Genomic DNA, 11,223 nt, shown 5'->3' with positions numbered 1-11,223 from the left:
TTATCCACTTTCCTTTCATTGCCTGCCTGGCTCCACGCTGCCGAATTCATCCCAGCAACTCTGCCAGGAGATGAGGCCCGAGGACAGAAGCTAAATTTAAAGAGCTTAACGTAAACAGATTTCCTCCTTGGAAAAATAAGGGATCGTATTTGTGATCAAGTGTCTCTCAAGCAGCAATCCAAAACTGGAGAGTGGGGTTACATTAGGTGGGTCCAGGACTGGGTAATGCAGTTTCAATACCAGTTTGTTCCAGTTCTGCAGCAAAACATCCTTTAGTCAGGCTGGGATTTCACTGCAGGGAAACAATCTCCTGTAAATATTGGGCTGCCTCCAGCTCTTGTATAAACTGCAGCTTGTTTATTTACAAAATAAAATTATTTTCAGTCAGAGAAAAAAAGGAGGAAAAACGTTTGGCATGTTTCTATTAATTGCGTTCGTTAATTGCTTCTAAAGATTATGTATTATTGCAGGCATAAACATAGAAATAAATTAAAATAATTAAAATACTTTATCATTTACTCTCAGCACAGAGTGATCTTTTTTATTCAGTCCCTTAGATTTATGGGTACATTCAGATTACAAAAACTACCAATTAATTAAAAACTGAAATCTGCAAATAATAATATATATAAATATAAATATTTTCTCTACCAGTCGAAACACTAAAGCAGTGATTCCCGGCCTTTTTTCGTGACCCAATTTTTTTCACCAATATGTAAATGAAGGTGTCATGAAGGTGTCATGAAGGTGTCAGAGGTCATGAGGAGTTTGTTTTTTTCAATACTGTTCTCACTAAATGTCACAGAGTGAGTTTATGAAAAAAATATCAAAAACACTTCTTATGTACTATCTTTGTTGATGGGAAGAAGTAAACTGTGAGTATTTGTGGACACAGATGGCCATGATTTTTTTTCCAGCCCAGGGTTTATGGCTCATGCATCTGTTGGTGTAAGGCCTTGCCGTTTCAGTCCATAATTTAGTTGTTCATTAGTCTTAGGCAAATCTGCCCATATACAAGCATGGAAACTGGGCAGCAGATGTAATCACACTCTGGTTTCTAATGGGAAAATATACAACATTCATACGCTTTGTCACACTTTATGGCCCTCCATTGTTGATGGATGTAAGCCCTGACCTGGGGGGTGGGGAGGAGGATGCCAGGGCACGATACGCTTCCCTCACTTCTGCGAAGTTGCATAGAAGGTACCATAAATTAGGCCGTTTGTGTCTTCTGTTATTTCGCCATCATTTTGGAAATAAGCTGGAATACGGCCCAACCAGAGGCTTCGACCCAAAATGGAGTGAAGGACGGAGGACTCTGCTCCTCCTTCATTCTTCCTTGCTTCCTCCTTGAGGATATATTTATGTTTCCCAGCAGACTTGTTTACTACAGGAAAGAAGGATCTAGTCTTGCCTTTTGTTTTGAGATGTTCTGGATAACTATACTGTATAATCACCTCATTAAATTTATTGGATGGAGAGTGGGGCATTTTTACTAAATGAGAAGAAAAAGAAATAATTCCCTGACAACAATTGTTTTCTGAAGAAATGAGACACAGAAAGAAAAGGGAAAATCACAGGAAACGATAAGCGAAAACATAATTGTTTTCCCAGAAGTGCCATCTATGAGCTCTTCTTAAATGTATTTGTTTTTGTCCTCACTGACCACCTCTTCTCCTCCTTTCCTCTATTTTTCTTTGTTCCTTCCATCTGTGGTCTTTTTTTTCTTCACACTCATTTGTATTGTTCCATTCTTCTTCTCCTCTTCACCACATCCCTCTGTCATATTTATTATGACTGGTGTAAAGCCGCTGGAGAATGTGCCTCTTGGGGAGACGACAGGGTGGAGGAGACAGTGATATCTGGTTGGTGCTTTACTAGTTGGCTCCCATGGAACAGGAAAAGCGCCATCTGGGGGATTTTGACACCTCATGGGTGAGAAGTGAGTGGCATGATGACAAGAGTGGGGGGGCAAATGCTGGGGATAAAGAAAGGCCAGGTCAGAATGTGGATCAGGGTCAATGGCCTTGGGTGTTTTTTTATACATACACAGTAGATTTGCACAGATGTGTAAACACGTGCTCACGTGTGTCACCTAAAGGGATCTGGCCCAGTGTGTTCTGAAGTATTCAAGGCATGTTGGCAAACACATTAGCACCTTTATATCCTCAAGGAACCTTGAAGGTGACATCCACAGTAACAGACCTCTTCACGGTGCATCCATATTTATATTTCACCCACTCATACGCACACACACAAAGACACACTCCCCCTTTGGCGAGGAGGCGGGGATGCATTTTGGGCACCCTGCTGTCATGTTTGGAACACGGCTCACAAGCAGAATAAACACTGTAAAGAGAGCGTGATGCTGCACCATAACAGCGTGTCATCTCTCAATTAGCCTCGGTTCATTTCATTTCCTCGGCACCATTAAAGGTCTATTCTGGAATGTCACGGTCCCCACTGTATATTTAACAGTAAACGGGCAGCAAAGTTTTGCAACACATTGGAGCCTAGAATTTTCTTCCTCCCTCTGCAGAGTTAACGGCATAATTTGCACTTTATTATTGGTCATCACAAATCCACACATGTTCTATCATGTCTAATCTTTTTATCTTAAACTGACTTTGTATTTTTTTTACACTCTCTTAACATGTTGTTCAAGGTCAGCTGGCATTGTTGGTAGGAAAATGTAAGCCAAGTTGTGACCTGCATATTAAAAAAATGCATTCCAGCTGATGCATAACAGAACTGAAGTGGCTGAATGATAGAGCATTACTTTCTTCAGACATGCTCAAAATATCACTACCTGTGCTCTGCAACATAAATGGATAGATGGAGCACAAATGCAGGTTTAACTCTGTAAATGTCTGGTATCTTGTTCTTTAAGTACAGCCCCGATCATTTTGTTGTTAAATCCAAATGAACTCAGACAAACTTCAGCAGAGTCTGGGTTCCTTAATTTTTAGCTTAATGTTATGGTCTTGTTATATTGAAGGTATAAAAAATGATATTAACATGTGTGGTTAATGGAAAAAGGAATATAACTGTGTTACCAAAAAAGACATGTTCATGTTCCACAGCACGTTTATTAATATTTTGGGTATGCTGAGAGGGAAAAAGCATGGTCTAACACCTTGCCGTGTTATATGCAATTAATTACAGTCAGAATTTATCCACTTCATTTCATTTTCCTCCTCGTAGCACAGAGTGACCTTTAACAATCTGATTTTGTCTTGACAACAGCCTGATCGGCTAAATTTAATTTTCACAGATGACACAGTACATGGAAAATTTTAGAATGTGTTTGTTCTTACCCTATCTGCAGACACACAGATGACACAGTACATGGAAAATTTGGTCTTACGCTATCTGCAGACATTTTTACGATATCATCCATGTGGAAAAAACTCGTAAAACAATTTTTTATGTGGAGGCCTCACACATCTCATAAAAGTGACTTAGGAATGTTCTAAACAACCAGTGATAATGGTTTTATGGAGTTTAATCTTGATGGCCAGATCTGATCATTTAAGACCGTTAAATAAATCATCGGAGGCGGAATCTTTTTTTTTCCCTCCAGCCTTTGCGCTTATCTGTATTGTTGCAAACCTGTCCATGAAATGTAGGAAAAAATGTGACCCGTGCCGTCACCATCAGAGGCAGAGGAAGGAGATAAGGCTTCATTTTAAAGGTGGCTGCTGTGGGCTGCTCCACATTCTGATCAGGTGTCTGTGTGTTTACTGGACGCCCTACCTCCAGACTGTGTGACTAAGTGGCTGCCAGTGGCAGCACCGTCACAGTCCAAGGCCACGGTTAGATGAAAGTTTAGTCTGCTTGCCTCGTATTGATCTACCTCCCATCTGCCGCTGTGCTTTCAGCTTTATCGTGTCGTATTGACGTGTTCTCAAATGGCTTTGACACAGAGTACGTGCAGATGTTCATGCTTTGCAGAGCATGCACGCAAAGAAGAATTTTGAAAACTCTAACTCTCACTTCTGTCGGGCTTATATTTATTTCCATGGCCCCCATTAGATGACTAATTCGGTCACTGGCTTTGTAACTCTTCTCATCTTCCTCCTCCTGGGTGGTATCGTACTGCCAAGGTCAAACTAATCAGCTGAAGCCAACCTCTGGAACCAGAAAGAGAAAGACAGGATGAGAGGTATTTATGGCACCGCAGCTAATTATAGACACAGGGTGCCATGGGCGCAATTGATTGATGTGGGTCTGTGTGTGTTGTTGTGACTGTTTGTCTGGAAATGTCCTGTTTATTTACTAATCTCCACTCGTACTGTCCTTTCCTTTACAAACATGTCTAAACTCTGGAACTTTGATGTAGTAAAGCTGGCCCTGGTTCATTGAGTTTGTGCAGGAATGTGATTGGATAGATTTTATTGTTCATCAAATCAGGTTGTCTAAAGCTCAGATACGGCTGCGTTACCTGTTACCAGGCTACGTTATGAATACATGTCTTCTATTTTATTGGTTCAGGGCAGAAATAGCAGGTGTTGACGCTCCATGCACGTGTGAGATATGTGTGTAATAAAAAGTGACATGCATCTGTGACAACAGCTGCCTGTGTCAGTTCACATTTCAGGTTAAACCTGCAAATGCAGCAGCGAGTCTGAGCACAAATCTTCATTGTTGGGATTGATGGAGGACAAAAGGTCGTGGATCAGCCAGTGCAGGAACACATGCACAGATACAAATGTTAGTACACTTCAACCTGCCCTTCACATACATGTCCTGCTCTTTCTTCTTCTTCTTTCAAAGACTTTTTTTTAACCCAACTTTTGCAGCTGACCTTTAATTTCTCCAACGTAAGGTAGTCAAAATGAATCTGATGTTCTAAAACAACTCCTGACATGTTCTACAAGCGACTGTTGAGATGCACAGTTTTGCATATTTTTCTTGACATTCTTCCATATTAATAACTTCATCACAAAAAGTCACAAAATTTAATGTGAAACATAACTCTGCCTGTCTTTCTGGAGAGCAGAGTTTTTGTGATCTTTGGAAATGGTGATTCATCAGGATTAATCACGATTAATTGTCAGCTATCTTGTAAAAATTCAAATTTTATACGGCTCCATACCGCTCATACCGCTGACATGTTACCGCCGTTGAAGCCCAGCAGATCACTGTGTCTGTCTGCTGTTAGGATCAACAGCCTTGGACAAGGAAATTCAATCACTCACTGTGGCACTAGCCCACGTGCGACCCCTCAGTGTATACCCCACACACACCTCAGGATTAGTGCAGTCAAATCAGTGCACGTGATCCATCTTGATCACTGGCATTTCTTCACCGTATCGCTGCCGTGTCGTAAGTGTTGTTGAGGAGTAAATGGTACCAGCAGGCTAACTTTTATCTTTCGTGAAGTTAGCCCATGAAGTGCTTATCCACACACACTCAGACACATTCACCGTGTTATTGCATCTTTTTATAGTCTCTCATATTGATGCCAGAGTGCAGGCCAACTGGTGATAGTGAGGCCACTCATGGTGACTGGAGGACAAGAGGATGAGGATCATGAGGCTTCTTTATCTGTAAACATCCTTCTGCAGCCAGCTGTCTTATCCGTGCTTGTTCCACTCTCCAGTCCAACCCCTCACTCAGCCACTGTTTTGTTTTGTTTTGTTTTTTCTCCTCACTCAGCTTTTATTAAATTGCAATGATATCAAGTGAGCGTGTTTTATAGCCGAGTTTATGACACTGTAAATAACTGGAAAACAAATATTTTTGTTTGATAGTTCGACAGCAACGTGCTGCGCAGATTTAATTGGATTATAGAATGATCAACAGCAGGAAGTTGTAACAGGAGATGGCTGAAGGAAGTGATGGAGAGGTTGTGCTGAAAAACAGTGAAGTAAAACCCACGCGCTGTAATTATCGCTGAGAAGAAATATGGTGAACATCACAAGATCATCACCTTCAGACTTGATGTGTTACACATTCAGTGGTGTGTGTACTACGATGGTAACTAGCAGTTTACCCAGTTAGGGATGCCTTTCATACTGGATTTTTTTTCTTGTTACCCAAAATCATTTTCTTAAACCAAAAATATGTTTGTGCTAGAAAACTGTGTAGCTCAGCAGTATTCAAAAATACTCTGGCTCACACCAACAACCATGACACATTCAAAGTCTCCTAAATCACATTTTCTGTCCATATTGATCTGTTTACTTCAGCAGGTCACCTTCTCTACATGCCCTGATACAGTAACAGGTGTATATTTGTCACTATAACAAATGTTTACCCCACTAACTAAAGTAGGATTTATCTCTATATTGTCTAGGACAATGATTCTCAGCCGCTGTGCCATCAGAGATCATCTGATGTACTGTGGGAAATTATCCAATTTGACTTTAGTTTTTTTTCTATTTCTCCTGAGCATTCTAACCCCTACATTTCCAAAGGGGGTAGATCTTTGTATGCTTTTTAATGTTCTTTTGCTAATTGAATTTTTCAAATGTAGTACACATGTATTGCCTCATTAACACTCCATAGAGAGAAGTGAAACAATCTGAACACATTACGAATTTACTGTTAAACCTGAACTCAATTAAAATCATGTACAGTTCATATCATTCCATACATGTCGACCTATGACCTCCAGTTTTCTCAGTATGCACCGCCATCATTTATCTGTAGGCTGTTACGTTTGATAGAGAAGAAGTTAACGCTGAATAGCCTCAGTGTTAATCATGTGCAAAGTCTTCATAATATATTCATATTTTTGCCCCAGAGCTCAGCACTAAGCTGAGGACAACAAGGCTCATTCAGGAATATTAATAGGTGTTTTATAACCATGTGTTTAAGGAATCTGTTGAAGTGTTGCCTGCTGGAAAAAACAATCATGGAATTATTATCTGATCGTACTGAATATACAGGGCTCAGCATACCTTGTTAAGAGGAGTGCAAACCTTGAAACCAAAAATTGTATTCCTTATTATTATTAATTCAGTTTCACCATATTAAACATGTGTAGTAAACTATGTTTAACCCATTAATGTCCTGGACTGACCTCATCCATTGTTCATGACATGATCTGTTCTCTACGTATTAGATATTTACTGTTTACATAAAGCTTTTACAGAAAATAAAATAAAAAAAAAAAGATCTTCACATTAGGAAAACAGACTTGTGTTTTTGGACACAGAACAGTATATGAAGTATTTAAATATTCTTTTTTAATTCAAGTTTATTTGTTTGGATTAAATCAGACTTGTTTTTGTTTGCTGTGTTTACAAATGACAATGTTTCCGGATGAGTCCAGCATGCTCTCACACGTCACTGTTGAGAACAAGTAAGTACGGACCGTCCCACAGATTAGTTGAACTCCCCCCAGTTCGTCAGTGCATTGGTCAGTCCTCATTACAGCCACACCCCTATGTAAAGATGGGTGGGTCAGCTGGTGGGCTCAGTCTGTATAAAGCTGGATGTCTGGGCTCATGTAGTAAACACTTGACACACGACCACAGCCACAGACGCGCCGAGGCATTTGGTCCTTCTACTGCTGTCGCTGCTGCTTCTGCATCGAAACCCAACTCTCCAGCTCTCTGCAGTCCACACCTGTCGGAATCTGAAATGGCAACGTTCGTGTCGGTAAGTTTTCAATTCTTGCAGCATTGGATGCTGTCAGCAGCTCGGGTCAGACCTGCTGACCTCTGCACTGGTGGTCTGTTTGAGCCTTGTGCAATCTAGGCGGCTTGTGTCACTGGTGGCTGTAATATTTGGTAAAAATTATATTCCACTGTAAAAAATTGTAAAACTCCACTTTAAAATGTATTTTTATTGTTGGTATGTCATAAGGATAGCAGTGTGTGCACTGACTTTAAATTCCTGTATTACTACTACTCCCTAATAAAAGTAATGTGTCATTACTTTTATTAGGCAAAGGCATATAAATGTTTTATATATTTATATGCCTGTATTTTTTCCATACATCAGAGAGTATTGTGAAAATGTGAGTCAGAGGTTGGACAGAGTCAGCAAGTCAAAATGCACTCCCGTCCTGTCGGCGTCCATAGTCTAAATAGGTGCAACTGCATGGCAACAGCCATTCTTCACTCTTTCATAGGCCCTAATCTTGCAAACACTCAGCTACGTCTGAACAGTCTCTGCTCTAAACTGATTCATGTCCTGCCAAGAGTTTGTGAGATTCTTGAGTCTCATGTCTTCTGAGCGCGTGGTCATGACTCGCAAGTCTAAGTGTGTAAAATGGAAAATGATGACGGCCGATCCAATGAGTCAAGAATTCTGGTCACTCAATGTTAATGTTCTCTTATGCTTTGTGTTCCAGATGGCGACCTGTCACGCCTGCAACAAGACATCCAGACACAGAGGAATGGACAGGGATTTTATAGCTGCTCTGGCCAAGACCCACAGCACTCCACGGAGTGGTGGCAAACACAAGACTCCTCCGTCCACCAGCAGACCCAACATGTCCACACCCAAGACTCCCGCCAAAGACAAGACACCTGTTCACACACCTCGGTAAGTTATACAAGATCGCTGGTATTAATATCTCCTGAGGAGATGGTTCTTGTCGTCGCAGGAAAGAAATGTGGGGCATGTCTGCCTGTGGATGTATACATTACTATTTGTCCAGCTGCAGCTAACTGTACAGTACGGGTGGTACGTGCTGCCACTCACTCTCTCCAGATCAAATATTCATTGACGCTGCATGTTTTAAAACTTTTCCACCAATCAACAAAATGCCAAGATGCTTTATTTTCTACCTCCCTCGCCCCTCTCTCTCTCCAGGTCATCGTCCTCTTCTAACACTCCAGGCTCCGGATCATCTTCCACCAAGTCTGCATCTAAACCTAAAAACTGGGTCGTCCAGCGTCTCAGCAAGATCCTCATGAAGGAGGACACCAAGGGCAACAAGAAAGGCGGCTTAAAAGACTTTTTATCCTCACTTTGAATAATTCCAATGTTGTGACCCCCCATTTCGTATCTTATTTGTACCAAAGGTAGAGCTGAGGAAAGTGTCTTTGGTTGCTCAGCCTGCGTGGGATGGGTTACAGTTTGCCCACCAACACGGCTATTGCTGGACTGTGCGGAATGTCGCTCCTGGAATCCTGAAAGCAGGAACTGGGAGCACTGGTCTGGTCTGGTTATTTTGACTGTTAGTCAGAGTTGTTTCATCCTTTGCCGTGCCTGTCAGAGGAGAGCGCTGTTTTGGTTTTTGTTTTTTGGCTAATGCAGCACGTGCCTCTCGGAGCCTCTTCTACTGAGGATATTACACTCAGTATTTAGGAAACGCCACAAAAAACACTTAAATTTCCGTGGTAGTTTGTGGAATTAAAAAGTGATTTATATACCATTTATAATTTTGGTATTTGATTGCTAAAAATACAGTCAATTTACACTTTTTATGGATTGTATTTGTATTACAACTTGAGATAAGAACTTTTGTATTAGACTATGTTTACTTATTTTTTACACTTCGTTACGGACGGGTCTATATTTTGACAGAACTACAAATGTTCTTAACAAGATGTTATAAATCAGTTGTTTTATTTTTTTCTAATACGCAAACGTGATGTTGAAGCTGTGACAGTAACCAATGCTATTTTTAAGTGTTGTTGAAAGGGACTCACAAGTTGTTGTTTATTTTATATTCAATAGGCAAATTAGCCTAAACTTACACACTTAAGGCTTAAAACAAATATTTTCTTGTGCTTTTTACTGTCTTTGGATATTTTTTGAACATTTTCTTTATTAATTTCATAAAGAGCAAGAACTTGGAAAGCTCTGTAAGATTTACTACTGTATTTTGTACTTGTTGTTCACTGGATGTTCAGTGTAGTGTGTGTACAATGTTTGTATCCTGAGATACCTCACATTTATAGGGTTTAGGGTTTTTTTTTTGTTTTTTGTTTTAACTTAAGCACCAGTGTTTGTGTTCATTGTGTTATGTTAATTTTAATTTGGGCTTTTGGGGAACTTTGTACATAACAGGTTGCTTTAAATTTTCCATTTGCCATTTATATAAGTTATGCACTTCAGCTGCATTTGTTTTCCAGTTAATTGTGTCTGTAAATATCACAGTAGTCAGTGATATTACTGCAGTTTCTGGGCTCAAGTGAAAAGAAAAACAACATCCGCAGTAGACGGTGAATGTTTGTAATACCACCTTCGTCCTGCAGAAGTCGCTGTCCATTAACATAACAACTGAACTACACAGGAAGTACAGCAGTTCTACGACTATGTTATGCTAGCACCCTGAGCAACATGGCATTAGCAACGTAGCTGTGTGCGTTTGCTGCTAATTAACCACGCATTTCGCTGTTTTTTATTATTTTGAAGTTGCTCTGCTTAACATTTAATCAGAAAAAATGTCCGGCAGAAAGCGAACTAGAGAGAAGGAGGAGAGACGAGAGCACAAGAAACACAAGACTTCTAAACAGGACTTAGAGAAACTGGAAAAACAAACGAAAAAACTCAGCCAAGATGTCCAGAAACTTAAACACGTAGAGACATTGTAAGTAACATTAATTAACAACAACGACAACTTTATAATATAGAAAAAATAAATGTGTCTTCCTTCGCTCTAATTTATTTAATTATTTGGCTAATTTGCCGCTGCCGCTTTGTTTACAGTGTTTATATCTACACTGTTAATTATGTTTGCTTTTATTTTCGTTTCTTTTAGCTATGAAAAACCTCCACCTGGATACATCAAGGTAAACATGTTGTCTCTAACAATAAGTCAATTTATATGGAAAGGAAAATACATACCACACCTTTCTGGCAGCTCACAGTTGCTGCCGAGATATTATATTAAATATTATCAAGCTGTGCCATAAATACTGTCAAATCGGCATCATTGAAAAGGAAAAAGTTGTTAAAATTGCCTGTGCTGGACCAGAACATGCTGTCCTTTACAACCATCATTGTGTCTGGTGCATCTGGGTTTGTAATTGTCGATGTCTTTTGCCAACTTGCCGTACTGGGGATGTATTTTAATGATGAAGAACATCTTGTTTCATTCATGTCTCATTTTTATTAAAGTCTCGGAAATTCCATTAGTTTCAGGTTTTCAGGGATGCACGCAACTTCTCCTGCACACATTTGTCTGACTTTTGTTTTCATTTAAATAAACCAATATAAAATATGCATTTGCATTGTAAATCCAACAGTATTTGGACATAATATTTTAAAGGATGGCCATGACCTGATGTTATACCTGTTCATGTCTGTCATTGC

At 39.9% G+C, this 11,223-nt stretch overlaps 2 protein-coding genes across 3 annotated transcripts in view; both read left to right on the top strand.

Annotated features, from left to right (window-relative positions):
* The window catches only part of rmp24 (ribonuclease MRP subunit p24), a 17,374-nt gene extending 6,332 nt beyond the window's left edge, over positions 1 to 11,042 (top strand). Inside the window, exons 1-3 of one of the 2 annotated variants that reach the window (XM_025065308.1) lie at positions 7,218 to 7,611; positions 8,309 to 8,502; positions 8,773 to 11,042. In XM_025065308.1, coding sequence (XP_024921076.1) covers positions 7,273 to 7,611; positions 8,309 to 8,502; positions 8,773 to 8,935 — 696 coding nt within the window. In that variant the 5' untranslated portion in view covers positions 7,218 to 7,272 and the 3' untranslated portion in view covers positions 8,936 to 11,042. Of the gene's footprint in view, positions 1 to 7,217; positions 7,612 to 8,308; positions 8,503 to 8,772 lie in introns of those variants that run through there. The other variant, XM_008331975.3, reaches the window with a different exon arrangement.
* rp9 (RP9 pre-mRNA splicing factor) overlaps positions 10,320 to 11,223 on the top strand; it is an 8,796-nt gene continuing 7,892 nt past the window's right edge. Inside the window, exons 1-2 of the mRNA XM_008331976.3 lie at positions 10,320 to 10,498; positions 10,670 to 10,706. Coding sequence (XP_008330198.1) covers positions 10,353 to 10,498; positions 10,670 to 10,706 — 183 coding nt within the window. The 5' untranslated portion in view covers positions 10,320 to 10,352. The remainder of the gene's footprint in view (positions 10,499 to 10,669; positions 10,707 to 11,223) is intronic.

The sequence above is a fragment of the Cynoglossus semilaevis genome, chromosome 18 (assembly GCF_000523025.1).
Source record: "Cynoglossus semilaevis isolate Cse_v1.0 chromosome 18, Cse_v1.0, whole genome shotgun sequence".
NCBI lineage: Eukaryota > Metazoa > Chordata > Actinopteri > Pleuronectiformes > Cynoglossidae > Cynoglossus > Cynoglossus semilaevis.
Note: the sequence above shows the minus strand (reverse complement) of the source record. Positions and strands in the feature narration are given on the sequence as shown.